The sequence below is a fragment of the Plecotus auritus genome (assembly GCF_963455305.1).
Source record: "Plecotus auritus genome assembly, chromosome: 12".
NCBI lineage: Eukaryota > Metazoa > Chordata > Mammalia > Chiroptera > Vespertilionidae > Plecotus > Plecotus auritus.
The window spans coordinates 31,327,053-31,341,997 of NC_137778.1; the positions used below are offsets into that span (position 1 = coordinate 31,327,053).

At 41.1% G+C, this 14,945-nt stretch overlaps 2 protein-coding genes across 3 annotated transcripts in view; both read right to left on the reverse strand.

The window, feature by feature from the left end:
• Positions 1–2,114: 2,114 nt before the first annotated feature.
• CTSK (cathepsin K) lies at positions 2,115–12,284 on the reverse strand. The gene is made up of 8 exons (XM_080647560.1): positions 10,957–12,284; positions 9,346–9,469; positions 8,756–8,878; positions 8,516–8,671; positions 6,671–6,889; positions 4,174–4,339; positions 3,804–3,909; positions 2,115–2,878 (listed from the first exon to the last, which is right to left on the reverse strand). Exons 2-8 carry the CDS (start codon positions 9,466–9,468, stop codon positions 2,779–2,781), a joined length of 993 nt encoding a protein of 330 aa, XP_080503686.1. The 5' UTR covers position 9,469; positions 10,957–12,284; the 3' UTR covers positions 2,115–2,778.
• Positions 12,285–12,371: 87 nt separating this feature from the next.
• The window catches only part of ARNT (aryl hydrocarbon receptor nuclear translocator), a 56,286-nt gene continuing 53,712 nt past the window's right edge, over positions 12,372–14,945 (reverse strand). For both annotated transcript variants that reach the window (XM_080647562.1, XM_080647561.1), the window contains one exon: positions 12,372–14,372. In XM_080647562.1, the coding sequence (XP_080503688.1) occupies positions 14,283–14,372 (90 nt within the window). In that variant the 3' untranslated portion in view covers positions 12,372–14,282. The remainder of the gene's footprint in view (positions 14,373–14,945) is intronic.

The window sequence follows — 14,945 nt, forward strand, 5'->3', positions numbered from 1 at the left end:
TGGGAGAGAGGGAGGAGAGAGAGAGAAAGAGAGAAGCATCGACGTGAGAGAGACACATCAATTGGTTGCCTCCTGCACACACCCTACTGGGGCCGGAGACTGAACCTGCAAACAAGGTACATGCCCTCGATCAGGAATCAAACCCATGACTCTTTGGTCTATAGGTTGACACTCTAACCATTGAGCAAAACTGGCCAGGGTAACTAGTGTCCATTTTGTTTAATTATTTTTTCTGGAGCTTCTTCTGTTCTTTCATTTGGGGCCTCTTTCTTTGTCTCCTCATTTTGGCAGTTTCCCTGTATTTGTTTCTTTGTATTAGGTAGAGCTACTATATCTTCCAGGCTTGATAGAGTAGGCTAATGTAGTAGGTGTCCTATAGGGTCCAGTGGCACAGCCTGCCCATTCACCCAAGCTGGATACTCGAGGTGTGCTCTCTATGTGGGTGAGAAGCCTAGTAATAACAATTGTAGAGTAGGAGGACTTTGCCCCCAGGGTGACCATTCCTCCCCTAGCATATCACTAAAAATAAACCCAACTACATATAGGAATAGAGTCTATTTTTTGCCCACATGTCCATACAAAAGGAAATTCTAAAGAATGCTCTTTAGGCAGAAGGGGAAAAGTTCCAAATCAAAATAACAGAACTGTATAGATTTGCCTGGTGGGGAGTCTGATATCTCTCAAGTTTGTCTTTGGTCCTTTCAAAGCTCAGAAAAAATACATGCTAATTGCTGACCATGCTCTCTCCTGCCTACACATTTGAATATGCTATGCTTTGGGTCTGGAATGCCTTTTCCTAACACCCCATCTGCAAACGTATACACAAGCTTCAGAAAAGTTCAGGAGTCATTTTTCTGTGAAGGACCCTTCTTTGAAAAGAAGCAGAGTATGTGCTGTATTCATCACATGTCGACTTTACTTTCTTGCATCTTCATTTTGTTCTTCATCTGTTCTTTACACCACTGCCAGAGGAATATTGCTAAAATACAGATCTGATCATGTCTCTCTCCTGCTCAAAAATACCTGATGCTGCCCTAACTGGTTTGGCTCAGAGCGTCGGCCTGCGGACTGAAGGGTCCCGGGTTCGATTCCGGTCAAGGGCATGTACCTTGGTTGCGGGCACATCCCCAGTGGGAGGTGTGCAGGAGGCAGCTGATCGATGTTTCTCTCTCATCGATGTTTCTAACTCTCTATCCCTCTCCCTTCCTCTCTGTAAAAAATCAATAAAATATATTTTTAAAAAATATATATATATATATTTTTTAAAAAAATACCTGATGCTTTCTAAATGCCTGTGTATCTATAAAATAACATATATACTTCCTGGAACATGGGAGACATTCAAGGCCTTCCATGATTCTTCTCCAAACTACTTTTCTCAACTCAGCTCTATCATGTATGTCTTTGCATCCTATACTTGAGCCACCCCAGCCCTCACCATTCACACACACAATTCTCTCAGTGCCTTTGTTCACTGAGAACCTTTGGCCTGATATGCCTTCTCTCCTCCCATTCCACTCCCCATCTGTCTTCTCTGCCCATTCAGATCTTCCAAAGCTCTGTTCTCAATGAAACCTCATCTCAAGTCCCATTAAGAATGAATGACTCATTTCCAAACTTGCATAATTAGTATTTATTTCTTTATGGTTGGTATTATTAATTGTTTGTATGTCTGTCACTAGTCTATAATATTCTTGAAGTTTGGGCTGTGTCTTACTAATATATTTCATCATGTTTTTAAATATACTGCATACCACATGGTATTAAATATTTAGATATAAAAATAAATGATTTTGCATAGAATAAAATTAAATACTGCCTGACATATGGTTAGCATTTTCTAAATGTGAATTCTTTCTAGTGGTAAGAATGAGGATTTTGTGAAAAATGGTAAAATCAGTTATGCAGATTTATTACTAGCCTGCTAAATTCTTTTAGAATTAATACTGCTTGGAAACCATTATAAAGAGTTTCCAATAAAAAAAAAATAGTTTCCAATAGAGTGGTGAAGGCCTGGGAGGGGCGGATGGAGGATGGAGGGGGTCAATGGACAAATAAATGAATTAAGATGAATTATTTGTGTTATGGTCTCTTCAAACAAACTATGAGCACATCAAGTATAAGAATATGTTTTATTCACCTTTTTGTCTCCAGCACCTAGGACAGTATCCAACACAAAATGAGTTGTTACCAAATAGCTATTTATTAAGTTATAGACAAGATAAATACTAGGTTTACTTAAAAAATGCAAAGAAGGAAAAAGAAAACACATTTCTTGTATCATGTTAACTTGTACCAAAAATTGATAAATAGATTTATGAATTGGGGTGCATAGATATTTCTACCTTGAGATATAGAAGAAATGAACGTGGTGATCGACAAGTCAGATCACCTTATTCCCCTAGAGTGGTCAAAGCTAACTAGGCCCTGTGAATGAGAATCTGGCCTATCTAAGATGTCTAGCTTCTAACTGTTTGCACAGCATTAGCCTCAGGACAACACAGTCAGGGCAGGCTATGGTCACATCTCAGACTAAGAATGCACACCTGTTAGGGAAATTCCTATTGTGGTCACAGTGAAAAATAAAGGCCTTGGGTGGAGAGAAGGAAAGTAGAAGGAGTGTCGCCTGAAGCACAAACAAATGAGGAGACTGAATGGACAATCTCTGTGTTACTACATCTGCTTCAAGAAAGGCATACCACTCCCTTCCAAAGTACATCACTTCATTGCACCATCATGGAAGGAATGGACGAGCAGGATAGAGTTGGCTGGCTGAAGTCACATCTTGGGGAAGCTGGCCAGGTTGGCAATGCCACAAGCATTGTTCTTATTCCGAGCCATGAGGATATAGCCTTTGTTTCCCCAGCTTTCTCCCCAGCTGTAGGACCAATCAAGAAAAATACTTAGTACCCTCATTTATACATTAAAACACTAAGTATTGCACTAGGAACTAATGGCATACAAAATAAATAAGACAGTTTTTACCTTTAAAAAGTTTAAAGTCAAGAAATGGAAGGCCTAATACTATAGGTCTTAAAGGTAGGAGAGATTGCTTCTGATCAGGAGGAACAAAAAGACAATGTAAGAGGTAGCATTTGAGCTGAGCCCAAAGGCTGGATAGAGTTGGGGCCTGTGGAAATGGGATGCTAGTGGAGGAGTGTGAAATGAGTAACAGGCAGGAAAGCATGGGATATGTGTTACAGTCTTATGACTGAAAAATAGGGTGCCTGACAGGGTGTGATGAGAAGTATGTCTGGTAAGGTAGCTCAAGATCAAGCTGAGTTATTTTTACTGCCAGGCTAAAGACTTGGACTCTGTGGTCCATCACAGTGGAGGAGACACTGAAGGTTTCTGATTGGGAGAGTGATGTAATCTGATTTGTGCTTTAGGAAGAGTAATCTTGAAAACATGAGTCTAGAGCAGCCTTGGGCAAACTACGGCCCGCGGGCCGGATCCGGCTGTTCTATCCGGTTCTCTTGCTCTCCCCTCCGCTCCTTTACTTTGAATTTATATTAGTTTACACAAACACTCCATCCATGCTTTTGTTCCGGCCCTCCGGTCCAGTTTAAGAACCCATTGTGGCCCTCGAGTCAAAAAGTTTGCCCACCCCTAGTCTAGAGCATAAGAAAGAAGGAAGAGAGGCTGAAGTTAGTGATTTTAGTTTGGGAATAAAAACCATAGGAAAAATAAATGAAGCTATGAGAATAGATAATAAGGAAATAAGTGGAGAGAATGGAAGACTGGAAGGAGAGGAGGGGAGAGTGAAAGTGATTGACTGACAAACGTAGTGTTCCCCTCATTACCTGTTTTTAATTATCCAGTGCTTTTTTCCCTTCTGGATCCCATATCCCACTGCCAAAACTGCATGGTTCAGATTATCGCTGTTGCAGTTTTCATCGTAATACACACCTAGGAAACAATCAATCAAGGTAAACCTTTCTGTAATCCCAGGGGCACCCTGTGGGGTCTCCCACTCTCGGTGACCCTTTGTAGAATCCATCCCAGTCAGAAGGGCTTACATCAGAGATGCTCTGTGCCATGGCAGCTGTTAGTTTCTCTCTGGCAGACTCAGTGTGAATATGGAAACGAAATACTGAAAATGCTCAGTGCCCTTTGAGAAGCTGCCAAGCCCACATCGTAAGGTGACCGTGTTCCATTGGAGCAGCTCCTTACCTTTGCTATAAAACTGAAAGGAGCTCAGGCTTGCATCAATGGCTACTGAGATGGGTCCCACTCGGGCCACTGCCCTCTTCAGGGCTTTCTCGTTCCCCTCAGGGATCTCTTTGTACCCTCTGCACTTAGCTGCCTTGCCTGTTGGATTGTACATACAACTTTCATCCTGCAGGGGAATAAAAAAAAAAAAATGATTGAAAAAGGAGTAGGACAAAGCAACCGGCAATGAATTGGTGAGTGAGAAACTCTACTAACGTTTGTGTTTTTAAAAAATATATTTCATTGATTTTTTACAGAGAGGAAGGGAGAGGGATAGAGAGTTAGAAACATCAATGAGAGAGAAATGTCCATCAGCTGCCTCCTACACACCCCCTACTGGGGAAGTGCCTGCAACCAAGGTACATGCTCTTGACCGGAATCGAACCTGGGACCCTTCAGTCTGCAGGCCGACGCTCTATCCACTGAGCCAATCCAGTCAGGGCTCTACCAACGTTTTAATGATGTTAGTGAACTAATAGGGGCAGTGACCAATCTCTAGAGAGGTCTGTTCTCTCTCCACCATTTTAGAGCACTGTGAAAAAGTGACTACCTTGCACCATACACAAAAATCAGTTTCAGGTGGTTTTAAAATATAAATATAGAAGCAAACACTGTAAAACCTAAAAAACAGGTAAAGAAATAATTTTTTATTACCTCAGTGTAAAGATATCTGAAATAAGATTTTTTTAAAAGCACGTTTCATCTTCTGGCCCTATAGTATGTGTGAGCTTGGGAGGGCTACCATTATTGTTAATATTTAGATAATGGGGTTTTTTGAGTATTTTATTGCAGCAGACATCATTTCAGATGACTAAACATGAATGAATAAACTCATTGTTATTGAATTTTTAAAGGAACAAACTACAAAGGAAAAAAATAATTTTACTACACTAAAATTAAGAGTGAAGCCAGAACCGGTTTGGCTCAGTGGATAGAGCGTCAGCCTGTGGACTGAAGGGTCCCGGGTTCGATTCCGGTCAAGGGCATGTAACTTGGTTGCGGGCACATCCCCAGTAGGAGGTGTGCAAGAGGCAGCTGATCGATGTTTCTCTCTCATCGATGTTTCTGACCATCCCTCTTCCTTCCTCTCTGTAAAAAATCAATAAAATATATTTTAAAAAAAAAATTAAGAGTGAAAAGACAAACATCAACCTACAATACACATAATATTAGTATCCAAATATCTTTTTTAAATCCCTAAAAATCAGTAAGAAAGAGAAAAATAACCAAATTAAAATGGGCAAAAGATATAAACATTGAACACACTGAAGAAGAAATGCAGATGGCCACATAAACACACTGATGAAGATGTGAGACTTTCCGTCAAGATGGCTGAGTCAGTAGACACTGTGCTCACCTCTTCCCACGACCACATCAAAATTCCACCTAAGTCATAGAACAACCACCCTTGAGAATCACCTGAAGACTAGATAAACAGAACTCCTGCAACTAAGGATACAAAGAAGCCACATCAAGACTGAATGTTAACTGTAATTGAAAAATAAGTTTTTTAAAAAGATGTAAATCAATGGGATTTCTTATACACAATGTGGGAATATAAATTTTTCCAAATACTTTGGTAAAATATTTGATATTATCTATCTAGCAGAGTTGAATAACTTAAGACTTAGATAATTCTTGCATATATGCACAGAAGACGTGCCTGGCAATGTTTGCAGCAGATAAACAGATCTGGTAGATAAACGTTGGCTCTGCTACAAAACTAGTGGTATGAATTTGAATATGCTGTTTTACCTCGTGCCAATTTCCTCTTACAAAGTGAGGATACATCACCTTACAGGGCTGTTAAGATTAAATGAGAAAATGCACTAAGCACATGGCTTAGCACATAGCAGCCATCATTTTCATTACTAAAACTGGTTATCCCTTCTTCAAAGGCTCCTGTTGCAAAGGCCCCATATTATATTATCAACCCCAGGACTATAAAAAGCCCTCAGAATTTCTTCATTTTAGATAAGAAAGATCTGCTTTCTGTTGCTAAAGAGGCTTATAGGAGGAAGTGAGTTGACCTCTAAACAAATATGAAGCAACTTGTTTTTTCTCTCATTTTATACATGTTAACTTACATAATCTGCTTAAATGTTCCCAGAACCCACACTGAGGTCATACAAATAAAGCCACATGATTCATGAAATTAGATTTGTGATGGGAGTGGGCGTTGAATAGAGGGTTATAGAGACCTTCTCAGAGATCTGTGGAATAGCCTATCCCCTGTTTCTCCCACTCCCCCAGGGCACAGAGGCAGATGGGATCTATGGTAGCCTAAGCTCCCCCAATTCTCCCAGAGTGTGGGAATCTTCTTGGCCTCAGTGGACAATTTTCCCAGTAAGAAAGCAGAATAAGGTAACAGAAAACAAGATTGCTGGGATTGTTTCTAGTACAAAATATCATGCCGGGACAGGAGGACCCATTACAGAGCTATGTGGGATGGTCTCACCTGCCCCACATATGGATAGGCGTCTTCGGAATCAATGCCCCGGTTCTTTTGCACATACTGGAAGGCATTGGTCATGTAGCCCCCTCCGCAGCCATCATTTTCTGACACACAATCCACCAGGTTTTGGGGACTCAGATTTAAGAGTTTACCAGTTTTCTTCATGAGTTGACCCTCCAGGGCACCCACAGAGCTAAAAGCCCAACAGGAACCACACTGACCCTGAGAGGCATAACAGAGAAACTATCAGTCATTGTTATTCACGCTTTTTGTTTTTTCACCTCTACCTGCCTGATGAAATTCCATAGATTTTATAAATTCCAGCACACATGTCCCCTTTGCTGTGAAAGCTTCCTATTTCCCTTCATTTAATATTTGTTGCACTGTTCTATTGCTAGCATTGCTATTGATAACTTTTGTTACTATTGTTCCATTAGCTGTAGTATAGCAGAGTACTGACTTTGTAACCCCTTAGATATGTGCCCTTAAGTTACCAAACCTCTTTTTGCCTCAGTTTCCTTATCTGTAAAATGTGGGTAATAAAAGTGCTAGCTATCACTACTGTTTCTTAAGATAGGTGGTAGATTTTTCTTTTTTATATTTTTATTATTATTTTTTGGTCCTTACCTAAGGATATGTTTTTCATTGATTCTAGAGAGAGAAGAAGGGAGAGGGAGAGGGAGAGAAACACAGATGTGAGAAACATCCATTGGCTGCCTCCCATACGCCCCAACAGAGGATCAAGCCTGCACGCAACCTGGGCATGTGCCCTGACTGGTAATCAAACCTGTGAGCTTTCCGTGATGGGATGATGCTCCAACCAACTGAGCCACACTGGCCAGAGCTTTCTGTCTATTTTTTAAGATGGAGGATTTCTTGAGGACACAGGTGTGTCTTAGTCATCTTGAATCTCTACTGCCTAGCACATATCTGGTTAAGTTCTGGAAAAAAAATGTATTTGTTGAATGAATGTTAAATCAGTTGTTCATCTGGCTGACACATACAACCAACACTGTTAAGGTTGTGGGAAAACTGGCATTCTCGTGCTGACAAAAATGTAAGATAGTAAAACCTTTTTGGAAAGGATCTATTCATTTTAATTTGAGGATTTATTTTGCATGAATATTTGTATATGGATACAAAAATATATGCACAAGGTGCTTACACTATTTGTAAAAAGGAAAACGCAGAAACAACCTAAAGCCCTGTCCAGTGTTGCTCAATGGTTAGAGTTGGCCTGCACACCAAAGGGTTGAGGGTTTGATTCCTGGTCAAGGGTATGTATCTGGGTTGCAGGTTTGATCCCCTGTCTGGGTTGGGGGTTGGGGCATTGTGAGGGAGGTAACCAATTGATGTCTCACATTGTCTTCTTTCTTTCCTCCTCTCTTCCCCGCTTCTACTCTCTCTAAAAATCAATGGGAAAAATATCCTCAGGTGAGGATTAACAAAAAAACCTAAAAGTTCAAAAACAGATGAGTTAAATGATGGAATAGGCCAGTGGTCGGCAAACTGCGGCTCGCGAACCACATGCGGCTCTTTGGCCCCTTGAGTGTGGCTCCTCCACAAAATACCACGGCCTGGGCGAGTCTATTTTGAAGAAGTGGCGTTAGAAGAAGTTTAAGTTTAAAAAATTTGGCTCTCAAAAGAAATTTCAATCGTTGTACTGTTGATATTTGGCTCTGTTGACTAATGAGTTTGCCGATCACTGGAATAGGCTATTAGCACGGGGAGAGGTAACCTTAATTCCTCACCCCCTTCCTAATGCCCTCGTATCTTAAGAACAAAGAAACAGCAAAAGGAAGAGGTCATGCCATCTTACATACCCATTCCCAGGAGACAGGTGGGTACCTGATTTTTGACAGGAGTAACATATCCCTTCTTTCGATAATCAATGGAGTCTGGGGCTTTGCCTTCCCAGTCTGGGATATAGAGGGTGTCATTACTGCGAGAATGGGAGGGAGGTACTCTGAGTCCAGTCATCTTCTGAACCACCTCTTCACTGGTCTGGGACAAAGAAGAGAGAGGCCAGGCATAATCAGGAAACTAAGGCAAATAGGACAGGTAGGACAAGAGCTGAGGTTCACTCACCATGTCCCCCAAGTGGTTCATTGCCAGTTCATATGTATGGACACCAAGAGAGGCCTCAAGATTATGGATGGAAATATGCTTCAGGTTTTTTTCCCAAATTAAACGCCGAGAGATTTCATCCACCTAAATAGAGCATTGTCAGTACTGGCATAGACTGGGTTCTGTGTGCAAAGTTACATATGTAATATTATGGAGGTATTTAGGAGAAAAGATAAAAACTTACAATAATAGAGAGTATACAATCTAGTTTGGGAAATGATCATGGAATTATTAAGAACATGCAAGAAGAAATATATAAGCATATTCAAATAATAGAATGCAAAGATCTGGAGAGATGTATAGAAAAGTTGCTTATGGATTAACAGCATTAATCTGAGAAGTCTTCCCAAAAGGAAAATATAAAGAAAAGTAAGGATAAGACTTGATGGTGACTTGAGGAGTAGGAATGAAAACTGTGTTAACAGCTGGGGAACAAGGGCAGGTTTGCTTGGTTGGAGAGGTTCAAGTATTTGGATAAGAGGAGTCTGGAACCTAGGACTCCAAGTCTCACTTAGCCCTCCCACCATGCTCCCCTCCAGGTCCCCGGGCACCTTGCTGTTATACTGCTTCTTGTAGGTCTTCTTCCATAGCTCCCATTGGGTGTCCAGTATCTCCTCAGGGTATAGAGCAAAGCTCACCATAGGCAGCAGCAGTAGCACCTTGAGCTCCCACATCCTGAGGAATGGGATAATTAGGGGCAACTCTTCTATTTGCCAAGGAAGTCCTAGCCTGGCTTAGGAGGAAATACCTGGAGCCATCTTCCCAGACAGGTAGTTCTCAACCTTTGGCAGTCACAGACTCCTTTGAGAAGCTAATAAAAATTTGTAAGCCACTATATAACCCCTCGCACCAGAAAAAATGCATGCACACACAGTAATTCTGGGGTATTGATGAGCCTGCAGTTGAGAACCTCTTCCTATCGACTATGAGGCAAAGGAAAATTGGGCTTCATGAAGATAGAAAAACAACTGAAGGTGATTTCCATGTGATAAACCTGATAGTCAGGAGGAGTCTGGGTTTGGATGGGGTGCAGATACTTCTGGTGCTAAGTATTTTGACCTAGGGGGATTCCATATACACACACACAACTTGCCCTGACAACCTAAACAGGGTAGAAAATGGACTATCAGCATGGGCTCAGCACCCGTCTCCTCCAATATCCCCAGCAGACTTGGAAAAGATGGACAAGGTTATGTAGATAAGCGCAGGGGGGATGATGGTGGTTGGATAATACCCAAAAGGGAAGACCGCCCGCCACATTTGCTTCCTGGTCATTTCTTTAAGGCATTCTTCTTTTCTGTGCCTAAGGTCTGATATTTTTCCAGACCTTGCCAGGAGAGAACAAGGGAAAAGTTGCCAGTATTTCCTATTCGCTATGAGAGTATTTTACTGTTTCCTTAGTCTTAAGCATTTCTTCTTTCTTTCTCTTCCTGCTCCCTCCTCAGGCAGGAAACTGTCCTAATTTCAACCAGCTGCTTTGGGCAGGAAGGTTTTTTTTAATTTTTCTGACAACGAAAACCTCTGTGACTGCCTCACAAGACAAAAAACCTCAGAACCAAAGTTTGTTAAAAGAATGTAAGCAATGTTCTATGACCAAATATACACTTTCCCTAGTTTGCTCTAGCTTCACTCCTTGCAGTGGCTTAATTACATGTCCTCCATTTTAAGAACAATTTACAGTCCGTAGCAAGTCACACAGCTTGCATTAAGTTTTGAAGTTATAGTCCATTTTTATGTAATCTTTGCAAACATACAGCAGGACATTTAACGTGTGGAGTGTTAAGGGCTTTGGGATGACTCAGAGTAGCAAGTACTGAGCTGCCACCTCCCTGCACCACTCCACTTCCCGCTACGTTAACCCTTTTGGTCCCTTTGGCCAAAACAGAAAACCCCAGAGGCTACTCTAAGTGAAGCATTGGTAAAGGATTCCTATATTTTTGCTTTTACTAACAACCATGTATACATACAAGTCATAGAAGTAATTCTAAAATCTCATGGCAGATTTTATTTGGTCAGGAAATGACCTAAGAAGGGTATCATTGTTTTCTTGCACAAAGCCTACAAAGTTCATTTTGATCCCCAAGTCACTACATCCCTAACACCCCTAAAATGTAGAACTGGCAGGAATGAAAAACGAAGAGCTAGGAAGTTGAAAATGTTACCTGCTGATGGGAATCTGTTCTCTGGGCTTGTTTCAGCAGGGAAGTGTCGATAATGTGGGCAGATGCCTAGGATTGCTGGATTTATTCCATCAGAATTGCGGAAGTCAGCTCCAGCTGTTGGCTGGAAAATTTGGACAGGGGAGGGAGGCGGAGATAGAAATGCTGAGAAGGGGGATTAGGGAGGAGGGAAGGAGGCATCGAATTTGCAGTGTTTCTGTATGCATGTGGAGTGAGCCAGGGTGGAGAGCTGCTTTTACATTAAGGGCAGACAACAATAGACCCAATACACAGTACTCAAGTCAGGGCTTATCTTCTCAGTAGAGGGATCTAGTCCTGATCTCTCCCATCATTTTTTATTATATTGGAGGATTATTATCTTTTCCTGTTACCCATCTCTCCAACTTTAAACCTTGTTTTTGAATTTGTGTCTGAGATGAAGGAATAAAAACAAAAGGCTAGAAGAGTATATAAGAGAAGCCATAGGCTTCAAAATCATTTGTATTTTATAAGCTTGTTGGGTAACTGTTGTCACTGCTTCTATGCACAGGAATAGCTCTCCCAGCCTAATACAGTTGTGCTGAGGAAGGAAATGCACAGAAAGTCCAGGTGAAACCAGTTCTAAAAGTAGCAATAATCAGTATTCTTAGAAATTTATGACAGCACATGAATCAATGCCATGGCACTGACAAACTCACATGTGACTTATTTGTTGCTAAACTCTGATGGTGGGATGCCTGATGAACATTATCTGTCTCAATTACTAAAATCCCCAACCGAGATCCAGTCATGAGCTTCTCCACATACTTCCCCCCCCAATATCCAGGCATGTGACAAATCATGAGCCACACTCCCAAACTCCATATTCTTCCATAAACGGATGTGGGGGAAGAGGAAAAGAGGGTCCTTGGAACAGAAAGGATAATACATGGGATCTAGATTCAGTGTCTGGTAGATTACATAGACTCTCAAGAACACAGGCGTATGCCTATGCGTTTTAAGATTTGCTAATGAACCTAGAGGGAAACCAGGTCCAGACCTGAATAGTTTAAATTTCCCTGCCCCTAATTCCTTTTCATCCAGAAGAGGGGGAGATGCTGGGAGAAGAAATCCAGATGTGTCCAACTTGTCTCCAGTCCCAATTCTCCCCTCTCACAGGACTTTGGCATTCCCCAACCCCACCCCACAGTCAGATGTCCCTAACTTCACTCAGAATGAGTCAGGATCAGGAGGACAACCAAGGAATACTGAGTGATCAGAGCCCTATGATTTCCCATTTCTGAAATTATAGACACATTGTGCTTTATGTTTGTATATTTGGAACTAAAGCTATGGATTCAACTCTTTGTGGGAGTCTGTTGTTTATGAGCTGCAAAGGAATAATAAAGCCGCAATCAAGATGACACAACACAAAGTTTACAAAAGGAAAAATATTTTGTTTTAAAATACTTGCTACATGTCATTATTTTTGCCACTGTAAGGCTCAGCACAGATGCCAGCAGTACAGAAATGGCCAACAAGAGAAAAACAACCAAAAATAAAACCCTGAAGGAAAAGCAGAAACAAAACCCCCAGAGCATCTTCTCCCTCCCTTCCCCACCCCTCTCCCAAAGCCCTATAATAACTATACAATATTATAGTCTTGATCACATTTAAAAACAGGCGATTATTAAAAAACAAGGACTTTATTGGAAACTCAACATTTTGGTTTCTTAAATTGTGATATAAATATATATGTATACTGTATGTGTGCACTTAGAATAAAAAAATAAACCGTCTCCTTTTCCACTCCAATACCTGGCACTAGACTGGAGACAAAAGGGAGGGAAACCCCGTAATGACATTCTCTGAGTCTCTCCAAGGCCATCTGTGCTCCTCAGTCCCCTATGGCTACATTTAAAATGTCTTCTTATTAATTCAGTCTTTCACTTACAATACTGTCCTGAGCCAATTAAAAAAAAAAGGCTGATACACATGACTGTTACCTGAGGAAGGTAAAGAGTGATAGTAGTAACCTGTATCCACATTTATATGGCTATAGTTAATTAATTACTAAGTGACCCTGTTGGGATGGGAGTCCAGGCCCCATCTATCACATGGATTTATTTATTTTACACTACAAAGCAAAATCCAATCTCAAGACTGAGAGGGAGCAAAGAGGAAAGAGTTATAGGTCAGAAAAGACCTAAATCTCAGTTTCTTGCCAGACTGGATACTTTGAGAATGGGATGAGAGGCTACTTTGCAAGAAGGCTGGTATTTGGTTCAAACTGCACCAGTGAGGGTTTTCACTGGGACTACTAATCCAAGAAGTTGAGTTTCCATGCAGAAATAACCTCCATGGAACACATATATGTAATTCTGACAAAAATGCAGCATTATCCTTATGGCCAAGTATGGGGTTTCTGAAAGTTTTATCCTGCCAGCCTATTTCTGTAATGTTTGCACATCTTCCATATAAGGTGACAGCACCAAAAGCAGGAACGACCCAGTTTTATCACTAAATATGTCTGATGATAGACCAACCATATCAACAGAAAATGTTATATATCTGCTTAGAGTTGCATATTGGCTGGGCACAGATGTAAGTACAGCAAAGACATTTATTTAAATACTCTTTGGCTGCAATACTAAGTAGAAAATACCTAGAAGATTTAACTCCTTAGGACTCTTTGAAAAACACAGAGAAAGACAAAGATAAAATCTGGGACAAATTTTGCATAACTCCCTAATAGGGAGAAAGAAATACACAAAGAAATACATGTACACACACACACACACACACACACACACTCACTCACTCTCTTCTCTCTCATTTCCTCACATTTCTTTCCAGAGGAACTGCTCACAGGCAGCAGAAAGAACATATTCTCACTTCCTAAAGCCCCATATATACCTACCATGTTTCATGGTCCTCAAATATGAGGACATTTTTCCTCTCCCCCGCCTTATTCAGAATCTCTTTCCAAAAACAAGCCACAGTACAAGGCAAATAGTGGACATCAGGTTCTCTAATCTGTCCCTTGACCCTAGCAGAAATCACCTCTGTACAAATTGCTGGTCAGGAGACATAAGGCAAGGCATTTTTAACTTCACCCAGCCTCAATTTTTCAAACGGTCCACAAAACCTTGAGGATTTACTCCATCTCGTCTATAAATTATGTCAGAGAGGCAGGAGGGCAAGGGAAAGGCTGGAAGTGAAAGGGGGTACACAATAGGGGTGAGGGAAGGGAGGGGAGAGGAACTTTTATTCTGTTTACAGAAAGATTTGTTTTTTAAAAACAAATGGTAATTTTTCTCCCCCACCCCTTTATCCTCACCCCAATAGTTCTATTCTGAAAAGGAGGGAAACATAGTTAGATCAGGAAATTCTTCATTGTTGTAGCTGTTGCCCTGGTCTCCCAACATGGACAGCATCTCCTAATAAGAGAAAAATAAGTTGGGTCACACACCTTGATCCCTTACATTTATCAAGCTCCCTTCCCAACATTCCCCTGAACCACCATTCCTGTCCCCAAAGAGTTTCTGCTGTGCTGAGTTCTCTTAGCTTTCCTCAGTCTCAGCAACTATGACTCCTTTAGATGACGAACTTTTGTCCTAGTCCCTTCTCTGTCTTCCCCTTATAGTTCCACACACATTTCCCTCTTTTCCAGTACTCAGTATTTTCAAAAGTGGAAAAATCTGCTTGTCACATTTCATATACCACCTCTCCCCCATAGATTTATTATGGAGTATCTCTTATCCTCTGTTTTCTACCAAAATCTGTTTTGCCTTCTTTCAACCTGTGTTTTAAACTAGCTCTTCCTTTGTCCTGCCTAAGATTATTCCACTCAGTCTTGCAGTCCCCTCAGGATTAGGTAAACAGACCTTTATAACCATAATCAGTATGTTTATACTCAAGCTTTTGTGAAGTGGGGATGTGGTTCTCCTTGAATGGGCTATAATTACTTTCTTTGACATCTTTGCATGGTGCTACACATCACTAACTATGGT

Excerpts from the sequence above, each read along its gene's own strand:
- CTSK (XM_080647560.1), bottom strand. The coding sequence starts at position 9,468 with ATGTGGGAGCTCAAGGTGCTACTGCTGCTGCCTATGGTGAGCTTTGCT. Across the intron at positions 6,890-8,515 it reads TTACTCCTGTCAAAAATCAG|GGTCAGTGTGGTTCCTGTTG; the intron begins GTACCCACCTGT and ends TATGCCTCTCAG. Across the intron at positions 4,340-6,670 it reads CCTATCCATATGTGGGGCAG|GATGAAAGTTGTATGTACAA; the intron begins GTGAGACCATCC and ends ATTCCCCTGCAG.